The 26,287-nt window shown below is 43.5% G+C and overlaps 1 protein-coding gene across 1 annotated transcript in view; it reads left to right on the forward strand.

Annotated features, from left to right (window-relative positions):
* PGGT1B (protein geranylgeranyltransferase type I subunit beta) overlaps positions 1-26,287 on the forward strand; it is a 265,348-nt gene that overhangs the window by 6,164 nt on the left and 232,897 nt on the right. Inside the window, exon 2 of the mRNA XM_086961039.1 lies at positions 25,726-25,844. Within this exon, the coding sequence (XP_086817165.1) occupies positions 25,726-25,844 (119 nt within the window). The remainder of the gene's footprint in view (positions 1-25,725; positions 25,845-26,287) is intronic.

Raw genomic sequence — 26,287 nt, forward strand, 5'->3', positions numbered from 1 at the left:
GAAGTCATCATCCGGATGTAGGGGCGAAGGATCCTCCCATAGCCACAGGAACAACAGTAGACCCACGAAAAGGGGAAATTCGCAGCACACCTCATTTAAGGTCGGAGCCTGTAAGAAGTAAAAATAGAGCCGTAAAGGCCATTCCCAAAAGGAAAAAGGTACAAAATTCAAAACAGGGCGGGAAACAAGTCATAAAATAATCAACACAATGGCATAGCAATAATGCAGAAATCAACACAATATAAAGACTGTGAATAAGGGTGGGATAATCCTCGCCTCCTGTCCTTAAAAGAATTGAAAATTCTTTGCACGAATGTTAGCAAATTTTAAATTCTATGTCAGGACGGAGGCTCCGATTATGCTTGTTTAAAGCTTAGCCACCACAACAGAAGCAACATTAACAATAGGTTTGAAATAAAATGTTTTAAATGCAGATTACGAAGACCAATCAGCGGCCTTCATGATATCCTGGAGGCCAACCCTCAAGGAAAAAGCCTTAGAAGCCATGGCTCCCAGAGCAGAGTGGGCCCCAAAGACGGAAACGTCAATGCTCGCCTCTAACATGAGCCAGCGCACCCAACGTAGCTGGAGAGACAGGCTTAAAAGGCTTTTGCAAAGCTATAAGCAGTTGGCCCTGCAAATCATGTCGAAAAGGTGCAGTACTCACCTCGTTATCCTTAATGCATTGTACCACACACAGCTTCGGATTGTGTGGAAAAGAAGGATAAGACACAGAAGACGTGTTACATTTAGTACGGCGAGAAATGGGAAATGAAACACCTTCTGGAGAAAAAGTGCGCCCGGCAAGATCCAGGGCACGAACATCTGACACACGCTTGCAGGACAACAGGCATAGCAACATAGTCAGTTTGCCGACAATTGCTTACGAGAAAGTAAGGAATTAGCAGGCCATGAATTCAAGAAATGCAAAACCACAGAGACATCCCATAAGGCGACATACTTGGGGCAAGGAGGTTTTACCATCCAAATACTTTTAGTAATTTTGAAACCAAAGGATGCTCCCCAATAGGTTTACTATCCACAGGAACATGACCAGCAGAAATAGCAGAACGAAAGTTATTTACCGTTCTCTAAGCCAAACCTGAAGAAGCAAGAGAAGCAAGAAAATTCAGAACTAAAGTGACATCTGCAGAAGAGGGATCCACTGACCGTTGCGTACACCAATCACACCACCGTTTCCAAGCTGACGCATAACGTTTGTGTGTGTTGGGGGCCCAAGCTTCACCGATAAATCTGGCAGCGTCAGAAGAAAGGCCTGAGACTTGCCAGCGTCCCCCGAAATCCGCCACGCCACAAGACGGAGATGACCCAAAAGAATGAGGGGGTGAGGCTTCAGCAGAGGGTCCAGCAACAGGGTCCACCTGTTGGGGAGAAGGAGCGGCGGGGAGCAACTCATCTCCAGAAGAACTGGAAACCACGCCTGAGCCCTCCAAAGAGGAGTGATGAGAAGGATCTCCGAGAGAAAACGCCTTGTGCGGGCCAGAACCCTGGGAATCATCATGAAGGGAGGAAACGCATAGCACAGCAGAGGCGGCCAAGACTGGAGAAAGGCATCCGTGGCGAGAGCATCCGGATCCGGACGCCAGCTGTAAAACAGGGAAAGCTGTCTGTTCAGGCGAGAGGCAAAGAGATCCATGTGGCATTGTCTCTAAGTCCGGGACAAGGTCCGAAACACCCGAGGGTGAATTCGCCAGTCGCTGTAATCCCGCAGATGGCTAGAGTTCCAATCCGCTATACCATTGTCACGATTGTCGCGACCAGGAAGATACTCGGCAATAATCGTGATCTGGCATTGTAAGCACAGATGCCAAAAGTTCTTCGCGATCTCCGACAGGAGTTTGGACTTCGTGCCCCCGAGCTTGTTGACATACCTCAACGCCGAGATGTTGTCCATGTGGAGGAGAATGCAACAGTTCGTCGCATGAGGGGATAGACAACGGATCGCGAATGGCCGATGCTGGTAAGGAGGCAGGGAAAGTTCCCCTGGCCAAAAAATCAACATCTTAGGTATCCTCATAAAAGGCCACCTTGTATATATGGAAGGAAGAAGGCCTTTATAAAAGAGAAAGGCAAGGAATTGAAGATTAGAGTACAAACCCAAGATGATGGAATACTGCAAAATAATAAAAGGGGGAAGAAGGCATATAGAGAGGCAACCCGTCTCTGGAGGAGGGGAAGCCGTTGTAGAAGGGAAAATCACATCTGTAAACTACACCCTTAAATCTTGCAGGGAGGTGAAGTGTTTAAAAAACAATAGAAATGAGTCAAGAGAGAAAGAACCATCTAGATGTTTAGCAGTTGGAGGAAGTAGAGGGAGCATACTACCTAGAAAAAACAAATGGCAGGGAAGAGGTGAGTGGGACGAAAAAAAAACAGCTAAGAGCAATAAGAACAAATTGTGGATATACTTTACACCTTTTGTCCAAGAGTCTGGGAGGAAAAAAACAAAGGAAGCTAGTACCTCTAAATCGTTCCCAACTCTTATTCTCCTTTGCAAAATGTCCAAGTTTAAAAGAAATTGGTTAAAAGGATTTGAGACAGGTAGGGTTTAGTATTAACAACCAAGGTGCAGAATACACAAAGGTCCAAGTTTACTCAGGACTTGTTAAGGCTGCTATCCAGAAAGCAGAGAAGGAGATACCAAAAGAGGGTATAAGGACAATTTCTGAAGTAGAAATTGAGGAAGGGAAACAGCGAGAAGGAGGGTTCCTGAGATTCCATGCAGGTTTGGGGGAACGACAGGTGAAGCTGGTAGCAGGGGGGCGTGGGGAGAAGGCAAACATTACCATAGCAGTACAGAATTTGGAGGCCTATAAAAATTGTGGCAGTTGGGGTCCGGATAATAGTACCCTAAGTTTAAGCTCATGGGGACTGAATGAGTCAGGGTGTCTCAGTGAAATCAATTAGGACACAGAGTTGCCACATAGCCTGAGATTAATTTCATGGAATTTAAACGGGATGGGAGGTCAAACTAAGGTGGATAGTTTAATCCACGTGGCAAAGTATGTTGATATCATCTGCTTGCAGGAGACATGGCTATGCGGTAACACCCCAGTAGTCGAAGGGTTTGTTCAATTTCACAAACCAGCTAGGAAGGTGAAAAAATGTGGACGCCCTTCGGGAGGGATTATGACTCTTACCTCAACCAGGCTAGTGAAAGAGGTTAAGTTAATTAGCACACTGTTTAAATAGTTGTTGGTTTGTAAGGCATCTTACCCAGGTATTGAAGGAATGGTGATCATTTGATTCTTATAAATGTATATATCCAATGGGGTTCCCAAAAAGTATATAATGCAGAGATGTGGCTCTTAAATGTATGGGAAAGACACAATAGTGATAATGGGTGACTTTAATCATAAATTAAACTATGGAAAATGAGATCACTGGTTTGAGGAAATCCTGAGCTCCTATAATATAGGGTCAGCAGAATTCCCCACGTGTTTATCCACTAAGCAGGATGAAGCATTAGGGAAGTTTCTGGGTTCTATGGGATTAATAAGCCTTAACAGCAGGATGGACCCAGATCGGCCAGCTACACAGACTTTTAGAGTAGGCAATCAACAGTGCCCAATAGATTATAATTTTATTCAGGGCTGGAACTATGGAATGGTAAAGAAGTTCCGGGTAATTAAACGCAGGGACAGTGATCATAACGCTCTGTATTGTGAGTATTTAAGGGGGCAATAAGTCCTTGTGAAAGAGTGATTGCCGAAAATATGGAATACCCAAAGCGCTTGACCACAAAATTGACGGAAGAATATGTTGAGAAATTGGTAAGCTTTCAACAAAATTTAAAGATGGATAGCGTAAAAGGTCACCAGGTAACTTGGTGCGTGGATAAAATAGCTCAGGCAGTGCAATGTCTTAGAGTGCCCCTAAAAGTTAAGAAACGGGTTAAGGTAAAGCCTCAGCATAACATTGGAAGGCCCAGGTGGTTTAACCTAGCATGCCAGAATAGAAAAAGGGCAATTCGGAAAATAGAGCGACAATAGAGGCTATGTTGCGATTATGGGAATCTAGGGATTATGCTTAAGCTGAAGAAAGAATAAAAAACATTAGTAAGGAAACAAAAATGGGATTTTTAAAGACAAATGTTGGGCAAACCTACTCGAGGCAATAGAAAACAAAAATATAAAAGGGTTCTGGAGGTTGATAAAGGCTGCCGCAGTGAGGACCTCGGAAAATATGAGTTGTGTAGTGGAAGAAGCGGCATGGGTAAATTATTTAGATGACTTATATAAAGCCAGTAGGATCCCGGTAATAAGTAAGGAAATAATAAGTTAGACAACATGTGTAGAAGCGCTAAAGCCAGCTTTTAAGGTAGAGAAAGTTAAAGAAACAATTAAGCTGAATTTATCGCGTGCAGCAGGCCCCGACAATCTTCCCGCCATTCTAATTAAAACTCAAATAGATTGTTGGGCTGGTTTCTTATATCATATGTTTGTTGCCATCTTAGATACAGGTTGTATCCCTAAGTCTTGGAGAGGGGCCATAATTAGACCCTTACATAAAAAGGGAGAAAGGAAGGATCCAAGGAATTATAGACTAATTAATTTATTGGACATCAGAGAAAAGGTATTCTCAAGAATAATCCTTGGGAGACTAAAGGAGTGGGTAGAGCTGCAGTCGATAGTCCCAATTGAGCAGGGAGGTTTTAACGAAGGACATTCCACAGTTGATCACTGCTTTGCTCTGTGGGCAGTGGCGCGGAAGTCCATGGAGCAGCAGGGCAAGTTATACTGCTGCTTTGTGGACTTTCGCACTGCCTTTGATCTGGTGGATAGAGAGTGTCTGTGGGAGGCCTTGAGAAACTATGAGGTCCCTGCAGATCTTTTTCTGGTAATTCAGGAGTTGCATAGCCAAAATTGGGCGCAGGTGATTAAAGATACTTCTGGTGGCCTAACACCTGCAATAGCGATAAATAACGGATTGAGGCAAAGCTGTGTCCTGGCTCCGCTTCTTTTTGCAATATTCCTAGCAGATTTGCCCCTTATTTTGGGGTCTGCCACAGGCGCATGCCCAAAGGTAAATGGAAGGCATTTGTCCTGTTTGTTGTATGCCGATGACTTAGTCATACTGGACCAAACTGAGGTGGGTCTACAAAGGAAGCTGAATAAATTCAGTGAATATTGTACGGCAAAACGACTTACAGTAAACATGGACAAAACAAAAAGGTTATGTTTTGGGAAGAGAACTTGGAAGTTTAATTGGTACCTGGGTCAAACAAAACTAGACACTGTAAATGAATATAAATACCTCAGGATATGGTTTACAAATTCTTTGAAGTGGGGTATGCACCTAGAGGCGCAGAAAGTAAAAGCGCATGTAGCGGTATGTGGGCTGAAAAGATTTAATCATAGCTATAGTGATATGTCCCATAAACCTCTATTGACGGCCTATAAAGCAATGATCCCTCCGCAACTCCAATATGGTTCAGAAATATTATGTATTGATGGTAAAAGTTCCTGGGATAAAGATGAAGGGAAATGCTTAAAATCTTTACTCTCTCCCTAGCTCGGCAATGACCCAGGCAATTAGACTGGAACTCGGCCTTACGGCGTGAAACATTCAGGTGCAACAAAATTTACTTAGATTTTGTAACCGTTTGGGTCTTGGGGAGGTCACAAAGGTGTCTCAGTAGTGCATGAAAGAGATTCAATCAAGTGAGCGAAAGTGGGCTAAAGCCACAAGACCCAATCTTAAGACCATTTGTGATCACCTGAATGTGGAAATAGATCCGAAGACATTACAAATCGATGTAACAAAGAGTGCACTTAGAATGCTGGATAAAGAATTGTCACAGGCAGCCGACATAAAGTTTTTGAGTATGAAAGACTCTGTAAAATTTATGAGTAATAGCTGGGAGAAAGACCTAAGCTATCCCTACCTAGATACATTACCGAATCGTTGGTTAAGAATGGATGTACTAAGGATTAGAATCGGTATCAATCCGGCCGTAATAAATATTGCAATAAAATCTGTCCTAATTCAACAAGATGGCAAATGCATGTGTAATCTACGGATGAAATGTAGTATTTTACATATTTTATTGGACTGTCGGAAATTTTTATATTCACGTTAATTAATACTTCGTCCAATTTTTTTAAAGTATGATAGGGCGCGTTCACAAGCATGGGAGCTTCTCGCTGATATGGAACATTTAGATATCGCGATAGCCATTGGGAAATTTATGCTGGGTGTCTATAGGTTCCCTGGTCCAATAGAGGCTTAAGAGAAGCTAGGCGCCTTGTAATTTTAAATGAAATCAGTGGTTTTAAATTTGGTAGGAATTTAGTTTTAAGGTTATTAATGTTCTTATTGCTTAAGAAAATGACTTTGTAATGTGTCGACTTCTTCTAAATAATGATCTATGTACTGTGGTTTAAAGACCAGATGGTTTAAATAAACTTTATTTTTGACTTTGACTTTGAGAATGGATTTAAGAGGAGAAAGTTGAGATTTGGGGAGGCAAGCAAGAAGAGAATTGCATTAATCCAATCTAGACAAAACCAGAGATTGGACCAAGGTTTTTAGGTCTTGCTCTGGAAAGAAACGTCAAATCTCCCAGAGAAGGGGCAGTTGGTATTGTGCATTCTTTGCAATGGAATTTATGTGGGAGAGTAGATTGAGCCTTTTGTCAAGTATGACACCAAGAGATGTTGTGCTGTTGACAGTGATAGGTTTATTGTTGAGTAAATTCAGCTGTTCCATCCCAGATTGAGGAGGAGAACGTGAGGTAGAGAGGAGGAATTCAGTTTAGGAAGGATTCAGAATGAGATATTGCGTGCGGAAGACACCTTAAGGTATATTTGAGTGATTTCATCCGCATAGAGATGATAAAGGATCCCAGATTTACTTAGGAGATTTCCCAATGGTTCCAAATAAAGATTGAACAAAGTGGGTGCAAGGATAGAACCTTGAGGGACGCCTTGACCTACCGCCAATGAAGACGAAAGACTGTTCGCTATTTTGATCATTTGGTATCTGTCCGAGAGTAATGAGGCAAACCATTCAAGCACTGTGCCTTCCAAGCCCATTCTCTTTGACACTGTTAATCACAACACTCTCCTAAACACTCTTCAAAGGCTGCAGAAAGGTCTAGAAGAATCAGAAGACAAGACTCCCCCAAATCGAGTACACATAGCGCATCGTCGATCACTTACAGCAGGGCTGTTTCAGTGCTGCAGTTTTGAGTGAAACCAGACTAGAGATTGTCAAGAAGATTATTATCCTTAATATGTAGGGAAAGTTGTTTCGCGACACATCTTTCTGTTATTTTCGCAAGAAAAGGGAGGTTAGTGATGGGGCGGAAGTTGTTGAGGTTGTTCGCATCAGCTGTGGGTTTTTTAAGAAGTGGGCTAACCTGTCATGTTTTAGTGGCAACAGGAAGCCTTGGCTGAGGAAGAGGTTAACCAGACTAGTCCAATAGGAAAGAGTATGGGTATAGACCTCAATGGCAATGTCACTAGGGATGGGGGACAAACGAATGGTTAGAGTTTTTTTTTTCAAGGATGCATTTGAGGAGGGCATCTTCAGAGATGACGTCAAAGTTCTGCCAAATGACTAAGGATTTGCGCTTTTCTAGAGGGGTAGGATGAATGACCTGATCCACCAGTGATTTAACTTTTTCATCTAGAATATGGCAAATGCTGCTGCTTTCTTTGAGAATCTTCAGGCTTGATGGTTGAGGTTGAGGGAGAGCGGTTTGGATTATTGATGAGGTTAAATCGTTGAGGAGGGTTCTGAAGTGTGGTGCTTTTTCATGGAAGATGTGTTTGTGGTATTTTGATCTTGCTGAACGTAGAATAGAAAGATTAGTGGTGGATGGAGATTGTCTCCATTGTTTCTCCAGGATTCTCAGGTTCTTCCTTTCTCCATAAAGGCATTTATTGAACCATTGTGCTGAAGGAATAGGCCTTTCCCTTTTGCTTTGAAGTGGAGCAACATTATCAATTTCGACTTCAAGCTCGCGAGGCATTGGGAGGTAAGGTTGTTGATATCCAAGTTAGGGTCTAACCTTGGAAGTGATAGCATAGCAGGATCACAAAGAGTGTCAAGGTCAATGTTTTTGGTGTTACGAAACCAGGTATTAGTCCTTTTAGGTTGGCCAAGAGTTATAGAGTGTGATAGGTGAAATGAGAAGGGGATGAGGGAGTGGTCATACCAGTCAAATTGAATGGGGATAGCAATAGTAAGCATGTCTGCTTTAGATATAACAAGGTCCAGAATTGAGCCCTTAGAGTATGTTGTTTCAGTGCAGTGTTGGATAAGATCATTTGCTGAGAGATAAGTGGCAAGCCTATTGGCAGCAGAATCTCCCAAAGAGCCCCAGTGAAGATTAAAGTCTCCCAGGAAAATCTATCTGTCACTTTGATAGTATTGGTCGCTGATGAAGTCGGTGAGTTCCTCCAAAAAAGAAGAGCAGTCACCAGGCTATTTATAGATTAGTTTTGCATATTCACCAAACTGGTGCGTTTCATAGTCGCTTGTTACATAAATCTACTAGTTAGCCTTACAACAATGTACATGCAGAGATCGGGTATGTCATCAGTTCGCCAATTAGTGAGTGTGTGGTCTCGGTTTGCATCGCACAATAACATTTACAGGCGGTTAACTGTTGTGCAACTTATTAAGTATCACAACCCTTTTGGAGTTGTTGGGACGTGGGCTCTTCTGTGCTTTTAGCGGTACGGTGTACAAACAAGCTTAAACTGTGGAAAGTGGGGGTTATAATGGAACGGTGAATCTGCAGTTTTATTTAACCTAATAGCCAATGATTTAGCAGTTATTGTATAATCAACTTTCAGAATTGTCATGAGACAATAAGAGTTTGGGTCCTCAGAGTTTTTTCCTGGTTCTAGAAAGCTTTCCACTGTTTGTATATGAAAGGTTTTGGATCCCTTTTTAATATATATTTGTTACTCTATTTATTATTTGCTCATCACTTTTGTATATGTTTTACATAATTCCACTGGGTACCCATCATTTCCATATACTTTACAGTTAGTGAAAATTCTGATTTGCTTCTACTACTTCCTCTTACTTAAAAGGAATTTTCTAATTGAGAGATGGCTTCTGAGGAGGCATAAAGTAGTGCAAAAAGATTTATAATAGGAGAGGGACTATCCCATATTAGAGCATACACATTAGCCAGGGACAATTGTTTCAAGGAAATAGACAGTGTCCCTCATTGTCGTACTCGAAATTGCAAAGTGTTGTGTATGTATATATATATATGTATATGTGTATGTATATATATATATATATATATATATATATATATATATATATATATATATATTCACTGAAAAAACCATAGGTTTCACACCAGTTATAGTTAGCTGGAAATTTTACTGATATAAAACCATTGAAATTCCCACGTTCTAGTTAGATGGACTCACTATAACTTGCGCGTGCAATGCACTGCTGATGACATCACATATTACATCACTCATGACATGGTGAGTGACATCACTCATGACATCACTGATGACACCATCCAGTGAATGTGTGTCTTTCTGAAAAATAAATATATTTTATATATGTATATGTAAAAGTTGATGGAAGAATAAATGTTTAAATAAGTGTCTAAATGGATGGTTTTTAAAAATTGATTGGTTAACTGGCTTAATAAGACATCATCAGCAGTGCATTGCACGCGCAAGTTATAGTGAGTCCATCTAACTATAACGTGGGAATTTCAATGGTTTTATATCAGTAAAATTTCCAGCTAACTATAACTGGTGTGAAACCTATGGTTTTTTCAGTGAATTTAATAGGTTTTTTAAATGCTAATTCCTAACTATAACTGGTGTGAAACCTATGGTTTTTTCAGTGAATTTCATAGGTTTTTTAAATGCTAATTCCTAACTATAACTGGTGTGAAACCTATGGTTTTTTCAGTGAATTTCATAGGTTTTTTAAATGCTAATTCCTTTGTATATCGAGTTTCTAACCTTTTTTTTTTTTACAATTTGCTGTTTTTTTTTAAGTATTCATTTTTTTTATATAATTTTTTTCTTTTGCGCTCTGGGTGCGCGCTCCGGGAAGCTTTCAGCTAAGCTCTCCTGTAAGCTTCTCCGAGAGCTCATCTGAAAGCGCACCCAGAGCGCAACTGTCGTTCGTGAAAAAAAAATATGAATGAAAAGTTAATAATAATGCAAAACATTTCGTACCATACAAATAAAATTTGTTTTTTTTAATATGGAAAATGATTATGCATTTCTATAAAAGATTGATGACGTCACTTCGGCGCGCAACGTAAGTGCCCTCGGAAGCGCCTACGTGCGCGGCGCCTAAACGCACGCAAAAGCGCCTACGATCGCGCCACGTTTGCGCCCCGGAAGCGCCTACGATCGCACTGCGTAAACGCACCGGAAGTGCTCCGGAGCGCGCAGCGTAAACGCGTCGGGTCATGTGACCCTAAAATAACACTTTTCATTGGTTGCTAACAGTTTTTTTTTACAATGAATGAAATCCCCACCCATTTCCTTCACTTCTTCTTTCACTTTTGTGACTGAAAGACCTGCCTTTTTTGCTGCTCCATATTCCTGGATTCATCATGGCTGCCAGACCATCCAGCAGTGAAGATGACTCCAATGATTTCATTGATGAAGAGCCTCCTCAGCCGAAGGTCAAAGAACGTTTCATCTGGAAATTTTTTAAGTTTCCAGCAGACCAGAAGAAGGTGAATGCACCAAAAGTAGAGTGCAGGATCTGCAAACAGGTCCTGTCACGGGGTAACCCCCAAAAAAAATACTCTTTTGGCAACTTCACCATGATTCGCCATGTGGAGAGGAGGCACCCCCAGAATTTTGCCCGGGAAAGTGTCAGGGCTCTGGCACAAGAGGTTCCCAGAGATGGGGCCTCTACATCAACAGGAGGAGCAACTTCTTCTGGAAGAGAACAATCACAGGGGCAGGTAGCAAACATTCAACCTGCATTTAACCATGGGGTCGTCAGATGCAGATACTGCAATCAACTCCTCACCTATGGGGAGCAAAGTGTCCTGCTCATGGTTCGGGCATTGGAGAACCATCACTGCCCTTCCCACCCCTAATTTTTTTCTTTTCTTTTTGCTCCTGTTGAGCAGTTTCTATTCCCTGTTTTTGTTCCTGTTCAGTTAAAAGAAGAAAACCAAAAGTTCTTTTCAGAACTACCTCCAATTCTCATCAAAGAGCTATAATCTTAAAAAATGAAGAGTAAGTGAAATATAGTGCATTGATAATTGAAAGGAGAATGAGTAAGAAAGAACAGAAAGGTATGAGAGGTGAAAGGAAGTGAAGTAGGAGGAATGAAAGAAGGTGAGTGTTAGAAAAGAAAGTTATGACACAGTGAATAAACTGGAGGCCTCATTTCTGAAAAGTGACGCATCGCTACGTGAAAACAGCGATGCGTCACTTTTCTGGACGCACTCCTTATGACATTCCAGATATGTCATATTTAATATATGACTAATCAATTCGCAAGGAGTTACAGATATGTCAGTATTTCTGACATATCTGTAAACACAAAAGTAACGCATTGCAGGAGTGCGTCACAAAAGTGACGCAACTCCAGTAATGTGTCCTTTCACATGGAAAAAGCACCATGTGAAAGGTTTGCTGTGAAGCAGGCGCAAGATTTTGGCGCAACTGCATCCTAAAAGTGACGCACTGCGTCATTATTACCAAGCTTTTTGCAAGGAACACCCCCTCTGCATGCATTATACCTGACACTATTTTTTAAAAAGTGACGCATCTAGGTACATGGGTCACTTTTTAAAACTCTGCGCCATATTGTATCTGCATCAGGTATAATGTATGCAGAGGGGGCAATCCCTCGCAAAAAGCTTGGTAATAACGACGTACTGAAATCTATGAGATTTCTCTGCGTCACTTTTAGGATGCTGTTGCGTCAAAATCTTGCGCCGGCCTCGCATCACTTTTATGTTTACAGATATGTCAGAAATACTGACGTATCTGTAACTCCTTGCAACATGATTCGTCATACATTAAATATGACACATCTGGAATGTCATAAGGACTGTGGACAGAAAAGTGACGCATCACACCAGCAGTGTAATAAAATGTGCCTCGTTGCACTATATTTAAAGGATGCAACAGCATCCTAAAAGTGACGCAGTGAAATCTCAAACATTTCACTGCGTCGCTATTACAAAGCTTTTAGTGGGGGAACACCCCCTCTGCATGCATTATACCTCACGCAGATATAATGTGGCGCTTGATTTTAAAAAGTGACCCATCTACCTAGATACCTCACTTTTTAAATATAACGCAACGAGGCACATTTTTTTACACTACTGGTGCGATGCGTCACTTTTCTGTGCGCACTCCTTATGACATTCCAAGTAACGCATTGCTGGAGTGCGTCACAAAAGTGACGCAACTCCAGTAATGTGTCCTTTCAAATGTGGAAAGCAGCATGTGAAAGGTCTTGCCTCAGTCTAATACCTGCTGTAAAGCAGGCACAAGATTTTGACGCAACAGCATCCTAAAACTGACGCAGTGAAATCTCAAAGATTTCACTGCGTCGCTATTACAAAGCTTTTTGCGGGAGAACACCCCCTCTGCATGCATTATACCTGACGCTATTTTTAAAAAGTGACGCATCTAGGTACATGGGTCACTTTTTAAAACTCTGCGCCACATTATATCTGCGTCAGGTATAATGTATGCAAAGGGGGCATTCCCCCGCAAAAAGCTTGGTAATAACGACGTACTGAAATCTATAAGATTTCTCTGCGTCACTTTTAGGATGCTGTTGCGTCAAAATCTTGCACCTGCCTCGCATCACTTTTATGTTTACAGATATGTCAGAAATACTGACGTATCTGTAACTCCTTGCAACATGATTCGTCATACATTAAATATGACACATCTGGAATGTCATAAGGAGTGCGCACAGAAAAGTGACGCATAACACCAGCAGTGTAATAAAATGTACCTCGTTGCACTATATTTAAAAAGTGACGCATCTAGATAGATGCGTCACTTTTTAAATATTGCATAACAATGCGCATTTTTTTACACCGCTGGTGCGTCACAAAAATTGACGCACAAGAAGCGCAAAACTAACAGCGCAAGGCCTTCATAAATATGGTCCTGGATTTTCCCTGTGCTTCGCCGGTGCGCGTACCATGCGCTTCCCCCGCGCAAAACGAAAAAAAATTTTTAATGCCCTGCAGGACCCTATTTTAGTCCCTACATCAAACCTAGGGGGTCAGAGGGGGTCTACTCTTCCCCCTTATGGTCATTTGCCCCTTTTTTTTTTCAAACCCCTTGTGTCTCGATTTTACCGAGACACAAGATGGCGGCCGCTCCGGACTGTTTAGAATGTTTACAGACAACTGAGAGCCAATCAGCTTCCTGCGCGCAAGTCGCGTGTCGCGCCTGGAGCGCACTCCGGTGCGCGCACGGGAGAGCGCCTATAGATATATATATTTTTTTGAACCTAAATTACTCAAAATCCACTGGAGCACATATCTTGAGACATAGCAAAGGCACATCGGGCTACCAGTCCCTACAATTTTGCCAAGTTTCGTGGAAATCCATTCAGCCGTTCGGGCTAAAAGTGAAATCGACCGCCCTATGGAAATTAACATGGGGAAAACGCGTTTTGGGACCCCCCTTTTATCTCGGCCCCCGCTTAACGTATCCCCCCCAAACTTTCAGGGAAGGACCGGAACCCCGCGAGGCCATTTTCAGGAAATTTTCAGGCAGATTCGTCAACCGGCGCCAAAGTTATTCCAAATAGAATTTTGAGATTTAACATTGAAAAAAATCCTAACTATAACTACCTACTGGCGACCGCCAGTAGGTAATATATATATATATATATATATATATATATATATATATATATATATATATGCTATATATATATATATATATATATATATATATATATATATATTTGCTATCCTGTGTGGCACTGAATGAAGAGGAAAATCCATATTGTGACCATGACTTAAACGCTTTTCTCTTGCACCTACAAACCTCTTGAAGTTGTATTTCCACTCAGAATAGATAATAAAACCGCAATTGTTCCATCGCCACATGAACGTCTTAGAAATTATGCAATTATTGCCGATGTTCTGGCAGAGTTATACTGAATTAATGTAAATAATTATTCTACTAATTTTCAGGTGGGAAACTGTCTTATTTGTGCATTTACCCAGTCCTCATATGGAATATTGGGAATGCCTGTTACTCTAATCACGGTCACCCAACTTTAGGTGGAAAAAATATGTAGATTACTGATAGTGTCACAGGAAGTGACATTACATCCCAGTTGACCATGGTGATCTCATAGCTATTGACACAACCTTCAAAACTACTAATACTTCAAGAAGCAATGTATTGAGGAGTATGAAACAAATTATATAAGTGAAATTGATGATAATATCAAAAATAAAGCATCAACAACAAAAATAACCAAAAAAGTGCGGGACCAGCTATTCCTAACTTTTATGGAAAGGCAGGACATAATCTGCCTGCAGGAGTGCTGGGACTTAGATGAGACCCACATCGAGGGTTTTAGCACTTTTTATGTTCCCTCGATTCAGGGCAACCGAGGCAGAGGCTCTGGGGGACTGTGTATCTTCACCTCTAACCTCTGTAATATAGAACAGAGTATGTATGAGGCAAGTGGACCGAAAGCAGGTGCAGGGAGCTTATTACAGGGTTTGTTTATTAAATCAAACGGGCGCTCCTTTTTCCTGATCAACCTTTATAACAATGCGCCTAAAGTTGAGGTTAAAACCTTAATGGCGGAGCTGGACTCACTGCTAAAGAGAGGTGGGCAGGCGGCAGACTGCTTACTTATAGCAGGGGATTTTAATTGTCACTTATGCCCCTATAGTCAAACAAAAAATTGTGGCATTTTTGACTTAAGAGGGGATCCTACTACGCACTTCGAACATTCCATAGGGGGCAACCTGCTAAATCAACTCATGCATGAGTGGGATTTGGCCTTTGCCAACGAACTTTGTGAGCCACCCGTAGCGTTTCAGACAACCTTCTTTGGCCATGGGGCAGGCACTGTAATTGACTTTATTCTAGTCTCTAACAGGAATCAAGGCTGGTTGGGGGGTTTTGATACGGAGGATCTAGCAATAAGCGACCATTTTCCTATCAGCACTTCTCTTAGTCTAGGGAAAGCGGGGACCCAAAAAATAAGTACTATGAATATACTTCATGGTCGCTCAGTGGCGCTGGCCAGAAAAAATGGCTATGCCATTAAATGGGCAAAAATTGAACCCACAAACTTTTTGAAAGACCTGGTACGGAAAGAAACTAAACAATTTGCCACCTGTCTGGAACCAAGTACCAACCCCGAGCTAATAATACAGGCGTATGAAGGGATCAAAACCACAATAAACGCCAAGTTAACTAAAAAACTAAAGTTAGGGGAAGACACAAGATTACATGGCTGGTTCAATCGAGCCTGTACTAAAGCTCACAAAGCCCTTTTACAGGCCTTAAAGACCATCCCTAGGGATAGCGGCCGAGTTAAGGAGGCTAGACAAGCTTATAAGCAGACCCTACGAACTAGACAGAAAGAACTCAAAAATGCAGCCTGGGAAGCCCTGATAAAGGCAAGCGCTCTTAGGGACAACACGTCGTTCTGGAAAGAAATTAATGCCCCCTTCTTCTTGGATAGGAAGGTAGACTCCTTGGAAATAGGCATATCAGAAGATGCTTGGGTTAATTATTTTACCTCCCTCTATAAGAAAGAATCACTTGCTCCGATCCCACAAGATGAGATGGATGCGGTGCGAGGGGTTCTTCCACCGTCTCAGGGAAATTTCCCACTAAAAGTAATGTTTACCCCTGTAGACGTGGAACAAGCGATTTGCCAGAGTGCTAGTTTAAAGTCCCCTGGACCTGATGGAGTCCCCATTGACTTGTTTAAAGGGAACGTAGACCTTTGGGCCCCCTTACTAGCAAATGTATTGAATGCTTACACTAAATTAGGTTTTCCCAACACATGGAATGAAGCAATAGTTATCCCAATATTTAAAAAAGGGGACAGACAAGACCCAAAATGTTACCGCCCTATCTCTCTGCTAGACAACCTAATGAAAGTAGCAGGCAGGGTGTTGTTAACCAAATTACAAACCTGGTCTAAGAGCAATGGGATACTCTCAAAATTCCAATATGGTTTTAAGTCGGGTTTGGGAACCATAGAGCAGGGTCTAAACCTGTCCCTCATAATGAACAAATATATTGGAATAAAAAAAGGGAACCTGTTCCTAACATTCGTTGATTTAACTTCGGCGTTCGATTGTTTGGATCATGGAATGCTGTGGAAAACCCTGACCACAATGGGGATAGATAAAAATATATTAAGTTTTATCCAGGAGTTGTATAGAGATGCAGGCGCCACGGTGAGATTTGGCAAAAATGGCGAGCAAACTAGAAAATTTCCCATAGCAAAGGGTGTTCGCCAAGGTTGCATACTTGCGCCTTTTCTATTCAACTTGTATATAAACGGGGTAGCAGTTTTCTTGAATGATCTGGAGGTGGACTACCCTAAGATAAATGGTCTCGCAGTCCCACTATTGTTATACGCCGATGATGCGGTGATCATGGCCCGCACACAGCGGGGACTCCAAAAGGCACTAATGGGTTTTGCAACCTTTATGAGCTCTAGAGGCCTAAAAATAAACGTGGGGAAAACTTTTACGATGTCATGTACCACCAGCAAAAAAGTTCCTGACTGCAAAACCTTTGTCAATGATTCAAAGATAGCTATGTCCAAAACGTTTTCCTATCTGGGTATTATTTTTAGCAATAGGGGGACATGGTCCTCAGCGATCACCTCCCGGAATTTGGCCTTTGCCCGCTCAATAGGGGCGGTCAAGCAATTTGCTAAAAGACTCGGTGGGAAACCGGTAGACACACTACTTAAGATTTATGCAGCAAAATGTGTGTCTACAGCTGTCTATGGGGCGGGGATCTGGGGACTTGCAGATAGTTCTCAAATTCAAAGGGTGGAAAATGCCTTCCTGAGGTATCTTCTCGGAGTCCCGCGTTCCACATCTACTACCATATGCCACAATGAACTTGACAGATCTCATATTAGTGATCTGATAAAGATAGCGCCAGTCATGTTGTGGTACAAGATTTGGACATGCGAGGACACGACCTTCAATAGGGAAGTAATTTATGATTGCCTGCAGCAAGCCGAGGGCTCTAAGCAGCCATGGCTGGCCTATGTTAAAAAAAAATTGAATTCCATCGGCCAACCAGAATTCTTTTCAAACCCACCTTCATGTGCCCAAATGTCAAAAAAAGCATTAAAAGAGACATGCCTTGGTCTATTGGAGGAGAGGAGATACTATCTAGATGGGAATAAGTCGACCATTGTAGCACATCGCCAGATCCTCCATGATCATGGCCTCCATCCTTATCTGGCGCCAAATTTTTCATGTTATCATAGAATGCTTTTGGCACGAATGAGGACGGAATCTTTTTTTAGGCTAATAACGTTCCCTGTTCCAAATGACTGGTCTGGGAAGTTGATAAAATGCCCGTGTGATGGAGTAGCCACCCAGTCTAATATACACTGTATTCTTTTTTGCCAGTATTATCAGTGGGGGAGGAAAAAACACCTGTTACCACTACTAAAGTTGTGGGGTCTGAGAAGCTGTAAAACTGCCCTCCATAGATTGTATTTGCTCCAAGATGAGCTTACTATTGTAGTGGTGATAACATTTTTGTCGTTTATCATAAAATGTAGAGGAACCATGAGAAGTGATTAGAAGGCTGAGGGTTTGTATGAGTATTATCCTGTGCCTAATAACACCATATAATACATAAATATGTTATATTTACCTCAACCGTTTTATTAATCTAATGAATTTATCCTCCTACCAAACCTAGTGTATGAAATGATTTTATGGTTTTTAAGATTAGATTAATTGATTGATAAGTGTAATGAAGTGTATTCGTTGCAGTGATTTCTCTTTTTTAATTATCAAGTTTTTAATGTCGCGTTTTTTTGACTGTATTTTGTAATGTTTGCTTTTATGGTGTTTGCTAAATACCGAATAAAGCTATCTTTGAATTGAATTGAATATATATATATATATATATATATATATATATATATATATTTGCTATCCTGTGTGGCACTGAATGAAGAGGAAAATCCATATTGTGACCATGACTTAAACGCTTTTCTCTTGCACCTACAAACCTCTTGAAGTTGTATTTCCACTCAGAATAGATAATAAAACCGCAATTGTTCCATCGCCACATGAACGTCTTAGAAATTATGCAATTATTGCCGATGTTCTGGCAGAGTTATACTGAATTAATGTAAATAATTATTCTACTAATTTTCAGGTGGGAAACTGTCTTATTTGTGCATTTACCCAGTCCTCATATGGAATATTGGGAATGCCTGTTACCCTAATCACGGTCACCCAACTTTAGGTGGAAAAATATGTAGATTACTGATAGTGTCACAGGAAGTGACATTACATCCCAGTTGACCATGGTGATCTCATAGCTATTGACACAACCTTCAAAACTACTAATACTTCAAGAAGCAATGTATTGAGGAGTATGAAACAAATGATATAAGTGAAATTGATGATAATATCAAAAATAAAGCATCAACAACAAAAATAACATCATACATTTTAGTAACTTCGATTCATTGTCTGTAACTGTGCTTGGTCACTTAATATAAAGCGTCTATGTCTAGAATTGTTCCCTAGCACTTATTTAACCACAGTGAATGACACAACTACCTGCAAAGCAAGACAATATGAGTGCTTTTCATAAGAATGACACATTAGAGTATGAGGAAATGTGACCGTATATTTTTTTAATGAATTCCTAAAATGTTAAGCTATTTTGTTATGGTGTTGCTTTCCAGTGAAAGTGCAGTTTTGCAGGGATTTGTTGAAAGATGTTTCAATGGTTAGTGCTGCATGCCTTTTGCTTAGCATTCTTTTTCAGCTGGACTACTTGTCAGAATGCTGTTTGCCATCACCTCATCTCCTTTCCATCTCATCCTGCTTTTCATAGGCTGTTGCCTCCCACTCATGCGTCCCCTGCAGTCATTCCTCATTCTCCATTTTTTACTGTATATTTTCTCCGTGGGTATACACTCAGCCATTCCTCTTGTCCTCGGTATTCATCACTCACCATTCATATTTCCTTGCAGTTATTCTTCCTCCCATTAGCAGTTCCTTTCCCCTGCACCCCACCCTGTTATCTTACCTTTTTCTTCATTCCTTCTTCATTGTCTTTATCCCTTGCTTGGGCCAGCCATTCACAGTTCTGTTTCCCTTCCTCTTCACAATACCCTCATCTATCCTCTTTAGTGGTCATTATTCTCCCCAATCAGCTCTCGATTTCTAACCACTTTCTACCAATCATCTCTTCCTCCCTGAAGTGCTTTCTATTTCCCATGATCCATAGTACAACCCTTCTCTTCCCCACATATTCCCCTCCCTTTGACTCCTCATCTCCACTCACCTTGTGTGCAAACTATCTTCACTGTCCAAAGCACTCAGTAATACTGGAAAATGTCTCAGATATACACTCAGCGAGAGGACAGCAGCCCATCATTTGATATTTGATAAGTTATCATCTGAAGAACCCTTGGTTATTACATAAGTAAGGTTGGAACAATACAAATCCAAAGGGAAGAGGGGGGCGTGGGGTGGGGTGTGTGTTTGAGTGTGTTTTGGGGTGTGTGTGTGTTTTTCCTCAAACTCCCTTTCAATTCACAGATCAAATCTCTAGAAACGGAGGCCATCTTATCAGCTAAGTTGGCTGAACACCAATGGGCATCAATAGTGAAAGAAAGCAAATAAAGAAAACAATTTTAAGACTCTAATCAGTGAGAAAACTATCCTGAAGGACCCCACACTCAAACACTATTCTCTGTACAAGCAGTTTCACTCGCAAGGATACAAGAGTCCTACCCACTTGACACTTAAACTGTTTTCCCTGTTATGATTAGCGATAATAAGTGTGATAATTAAGTCTAGAAATATGTGAAAGTCATGGGTTAATGGGTGTACTTGTGAAGAAGATACTCAACTGACGTTCAAGTAATTCAGAATAATCCATGTTGCTTTGTTCACGTATTGCCGAGGACATGCCCCATTCTGTTGCTACCCAGTAACTCTTAGCCCCTGTTGCTGCCTAGATACAAGCAAACTACCTGGAGTATTATTTAGCTGTGTCCTCAGCATACAGGCTGAACAACTGTGGCTTAGCCTGTTCTTCTGCTCATCCCCTCCAGCAATTATGAGTCTGATCTCACTGTATAGCACTATAATGCCCTTAATGCAATGACACTACAGAAGTTTAGCATGGGTACCTGATTGTGCAAAACGGTTCCCTACGACATAAAATCTGTATTTATTTCTATTGCGTAAATACTGCTACTACTTCCATGGTGCTACTTGTACAGCCTTGTCTTCTCCCTTCTCAACTGCTAGTCTAGTAGACCCCAACGAAAGAAGACCATTGTGGTGTTGCGCTCTAGTCTACGAGCGTGAACGCGATGACGCGTTACGCTGTAGACGAGAGCGGAGGACGCGCGCATGCGCAGAGGGCGAGAAGAGAAGAGCGCGAAAGCGGAGAACGGCAGTTGGCGACCGGAGCAGCCGCTAGTTAGACGCTCGGCGCTCTATATGCTTATCATGTGTTAACTTCTGGAATAAAGCTGTTCTAAACTCAAGCTGACTCAGAGCACTGTGTGGGGGACAGATAAACGACATTACAGTGGCGACGAGGACTGGGATCACCCCACTGTCCACACACAGCCTATCTGGGAGTTGAGCCTGAACTTCAAGAGACCACCCCAGGCCCAGAGAGCAGCGCACACAGCAGCACCAACGTGGAAGCATAGAGCGTGGCAGCAGCGCACCCCCATCACCCGGCAGAGGGGCAGTTACAGACAACCCTCAGGTCAGTGCAGTCCCAGAGGCAGGGGGTCCCTCAGCCAGCACACTGGCAACTAAAGGCACCAACCAGGAGCCTGAGCAGGGTGAGCAGTCAACCAAACCACCGCGAGGGACAGGGGATAACGCCCCAGGCAGCCCCAGAAGCCAAGGAGACGCCGCAGGTGTAGCGGAAGCCCCCAGCGCGCCCAATAGCCCCAGGGCCCAAGCAGAAGCACCCAGGGGCGAATTTAAGATGGCAAACCAGTCCTCAGCGTTGATGGCTCCTATCCCTTTCCTACCCAGACCAGGCGAACCCCAAATGAAGTGGGAAGACTGGAGGGAATACTTCAGGAATTACATAGAAGCGCTAGAGGATGAGAATGGAGAACCGTACGCTCCAGCACGGAAGAAGAGGTTGTTGCTCCACAACCTGGGTCCCGAAGGGGTGAGGGTCTTCGCAAACATAGTGCCCAAGGAACGCGACGCAACAGAGGACGACGTCTTCAAGAATGCGCTAGAAGATCTAGACAACCACTTTCGACCAGCCGTATGCGTATCCATAGACCGTTACAATTTCCAGCAAAGGAAACAGGAAGTCGGTGAATCCATAGATGACTACGTGGCTGCACTACGACGTCTGGCCATCACATGCAAGTATGGAACACTGCAAGATGAGTATATAAAGGACCAGATAGTCATGCATACTACCAACAAATCAGTCCAGGACAAACTATGGGCACAGAGCGAAACATCACTTAAGGACGTCATAGCCATGGTCAAAAAAGCCGAGATGTCAAAGCGCTGTGCAGACGCAGCCAAACGAGAAAGCACACAGAAGCAGATGGTCAACAAGATCGATGAAGCCTCGACCACATACAAGCAAAAAGGACAATACGGAGATCAGAAACAGGAACCCAGAGGGGCAGGGAAGCAAATGGGACGACCGTCTGCAGACAGCAAGTTTTCATGTTACAGGTGCGGAAGCACAGCTCACTCAGCTCAAGACAAACGTTGCCCGGCGTTTCGCGCCAGATGCGCATTCTGTGGCCTGGTCGGCCATTTTGAGAAAGTATGCCGCAAAAAGGGAAAAAGGTCCACAGTAAAGTGCGTGGAGTCAGCACCTTCAGAATTCGGCGCAGAGGACGATCTGGAGGACGGCGACCTGGTGCTGTGTATAGAAGGTCAGGTACTAGACGTTACTGGGAAACGCACGGACAAACCACGCACGGACATGTTCATTGGTGGAGTAAAAGTGCATGTGGCCGTTGACTCGGGGTCTCCCTGGACGATTGTGCAACGGTCCATATGGGAAGGAGGGAAGGAGATTTTGTACCCGTAGTATGGCCCGAACTACGCCCACCGGACATTCGAGCCATATCATACACCGAAAACACCATTCCCATGATTGGCTTTCGTCCATTGAAGTTCGAATTCAGAGGGAGATCAGCAACCTGCAAATTGTATGTGGCGGAAAGAGGTCCCTCCGTTCTTGGTTGGAGAGATGCGGGAGACCTAGGAATCAAATTAGACCCCGGCGGCAAGGAGCAAATCCTCCTAACAGAAGAACTACGCACCACCAACGGTGAAGAGTGGAAATTGACCTACCCCAAGGTGTTTGACGGTACGGTAGGAAAACTGGACAAATTCGTCCACAAGATAATACTCAAGGAAGGGGCGACACCGGTGTCCCACAAGGTCAGGAACATCCCCCTATCCACCATTGAGGCCGTACAACAGGAACTCAAAAGGCTGGAAGGACAGGGCATCATAGAACCCATAGACAGTTCAGAGTGGTTGGCCCCCCTGGTTGTAGCCAAGAAGCCCAACGGCAAAGTCCGTCTATGTGTGGACCTCCGCGAACTCAATAAGTGCCTCGTTGTGGAAAAGTTCCCCCTTCCTAGAATTGAGGAAATGCTGGCGAGAACAAAAGGCATCACCCACTTCTCCACTATTGATCTCACGTCGGCGTACCACCAAATCGACTTGCATCCCACCGTAATGGGGTCCACCCTGGAAGACCACGACGGAAAGCTGACCAAAGTCCTTACCGTGCTGCAAGACAAAGGACTCACGGCGGAATGGAGCAAATGCAAAATAGGGATGTCATCAGTCACCTACTTGGGACACGAGATTGGGACGCACGGCATATCTCCCAAGGAACAGAACGTGAGAGCCATCAAGGAAGCCAAAGCCCCGAGAACCAAAGAAGATGTACGGTCGTTCCTCGGCATGGCCGAGTACTACAGTAAATTCGTGAGACATTTTGCCACCAAAACGCACAGGATGCGCCAGCTCATCAGAGACAAGTCAAAGTTCGACTGGGACACTGAAGCGCAAAGTGAGTTTGAAACAGTAAAGTCAGACATCAGTGAGGCCATTCCCTTGCAAGGGTACGACCCCTCAAGCAGCACGATCCTAACCACGGACGCCAGTGACAAAGGCCTGGGCGCGGTGCTAGCACACGAGAGGGCGGACGGCTCAGTAGAGACCATCAGTTTTGCTTCACGAGCTCTCTCTCCCACGGAACAAAGATATAGCGTCATAGAGAAAGAGATGCTAGCGGTCACCTGGGCGATGTGCAAATTCCGACAATTCATCTGGGGCACCAGGTTTAAACTCCAAACCGACCACAAACCATTGGTCAAAGTCCTGACGTCCTCAGGCCATGACACTGCTACCCCGCGCATTGCAAAAATGACGCTCAAGTTACTGGACTACACTTATGATGTCGAATATCTGCCAGGAACCCAGAACAGGGTAGCTGACTACCTCAGCAGAGCCTCCGCCATGGAGGATGCTCCGGAAGTCGCACCGGACCTGGATGAGATGGTAGCGAGCATGGCTGACAATGAGATGACAATAAGCAGACAAGAATGGGCAGCAGCGTATGAGCAAGACTTGGAGAAGTCTGAGGGCAAACAACACCTCACGTCGGGATGGCCGGACAAACGGAAGCTCACAGCGGAGGTGAGGAAGTTCTATGAAATTCGGGAGGAACTGTCTTTGAGCGACTCGGGAGTCTTCCTGTACAGAGGTGAGAGAGTCATTCCACCTGAAGCCCTTGTACCGACATTATTGAACCAACTGCACGAAGGACACCTGGGCATCGTAAAGACAAAAGCCCGAGTGAAACAAATGTATTGGTGGCCTGGCATGGACGCCCAGATAGAAAGGCAGGTGAGAGAATGTGAACAATGCCAAGGAGCTGACAAGATACTTCGTCCTCTCAGGCCAGCGCTAGGGAAATTCGAAAACCCCCAGAACCCGTGGGAAGACTTAGCCATTGACCTTTTAGGACCAGTGCTTGACAACCGTGGAATAAATAAATTCTTGTGTGTGGTCATCGACAAATATTCAAAATGGCCGGAGGTTGATGTGCAAGAGTCCATGGACACAGAAACAGTGTTAAAGTTCCTAACTTCCCTGTTCGTGAGGGAAGGAATACCAAAGACAATACTAAGTGATAACGGACCTCAGTTCGTCTCAGACAAATGGACCCGGTTCATGAAGAGGAACGGAATCAAATCGAAACACACCGCCATCTACCACCCGGCGTGCAACGGCCAAGTGGAGCGGTTTAATCGTGTGCTCATGGGCTCGATACAAGCGGCCATCATGCAAGGGAAAGACTGGGAGGCAGAAGTACAGAGCATGTTGTGGGCATACAGGATCACTCCCACAATGGTAGGGTACAGCCCCTTTCAAATTCTGAGAGGCCGCCTCCCGTTCACCCGGGACAACGTGGTGTGGAGAGAAAAGACTGTAACCAGCAAATGGTCCCCAGCAGTGGTGCAGCACAACCTGGAGAAGGCTCAGAGGGTATATGCAGCACATTACGACAGGCGGCGCAACACTAAAGAAACCGCGCTGGAGGAGGGAGAATGGGTCAGAGTCAAACTTCCCACCCTGCAAAAGAAAGGAGAGAGCAAGTATAGCCAACCCCTACAAGTCCAGGAAGTACGAGGCAGAGCCGCCCTACTCAGCGATGGCAAGGTATGGTCCCAAGACCGCATGGCGAAAGTCAACAGGATTGTAAGATGGCCCAAGTCAGAGGAAGAGGAAATACGCATAGGGGGAGAAGAAGAGATGTCCACGAGCGGAGAGGACCAGAGAGAATCATCAGAAGACAGAGTAGATGGAGGAGAGAGAGATGCGCAGACAGCATAGTTAGCGGGAGGCCACTCCATCCCAGCTACCGACGGAACCCGGGAGGACCAGAGAGACACTGAGAAGTTTCCCAGAGGAAGCGACGTTGAGGAGAGCAACCTGGTAAGGCGTACCAGATTGGGCAGAACTGTCACCTTGCCCTCAAGGTATAGAGACTTTGATATGAGTGAACATTCGAGATGGACTATAGTACTGCTAAAAAATATTGTGTGTCAAAGGGGGGAGATATGTGGTGTTGCGCTCTAGTCTACGAGCGTGAACGCGATGACGCGTTACGCTGTAGACGAGAGCGGAGGACGCGCGCATGCGCAGAGGGCGAGAAGAGAAGAGCGCGAAAGCGGAGAACGGCAGTTGGCGACCGGAGCAGCCGCTAGTTAGACGCTCGGCGCTCTATATGCTTATCATTTGTTAACTTCTGGAATAAAGCTGTTCTAAACTCAAGCTGACTCAGAGCACTGTGTGGGGGACAGATAAACGACATTACAATGGCCTTCTGATATAGAGATTGTTCCTTGCCCTTTTAAGTCATAAGGAAGAAAGATGAATTTACCAGTGCAACTCGGTAGATAACATTGTGCAGTGCCTGAAAATGACTATTGTAAACTGTTTATCTTCCTTAGGTTGACTATTGCTTTTTTTGCCATCTCTGGCTTGGATATGTTGGACGCTTTGAAGGTGGTGAACAGCGCCGAGATTATTGAGTGGATTTATTCTCTTCAGGTTCTCCCGACAGAAGACAGTGAGTGTGCATTTTTTCACTTCACAATCCTTATTTACGGTCAAGCCTGCGTGAGCAGCCAGCGCATGCGCTCTGGCTTGCAATGGGCTTGCGTCCCCCCTATTGAATACACTTCGTTGGCCCCTTTGTCACTCTTCTTTACAGCCTCCTACTTGGCCAGTACGTGCTTTGCCGTTACTTCCTGTTTCGTCTGGGGCGCATGACCCAACCACAGATTTATTTATTTTAATTACAGATAACAAAATAATCTATGTTTACAATTAAGGCATAATAAATCAATGCATTCTACTGCAGTTTTTAAATAAAAATAAATTATATAGATCATTATCGTATTCAAACTGGTACAATACTTTACAACTATCAAGCAACTCCAGAGCGTTAAGGAATACAGGTTGAGAACTGGACTAAACACTGTATACGGTATGCCCACTAGGTGGCAGCAG

This window comes from Lissotriton vulgaris, chromosome 3_1, assembly GCF_964263255.1.
Source record: "Lissotriton vulgaris chromosome 3_1, aLisVul1.2, whole genome shotgun sequence".
Classification (NCBI taxonomy): Eukaryota; Metazoa; Chordata; class Amphibia; order Caudata; family Salamandridae; genus Lissotriton; species Lissotriton vulgaris.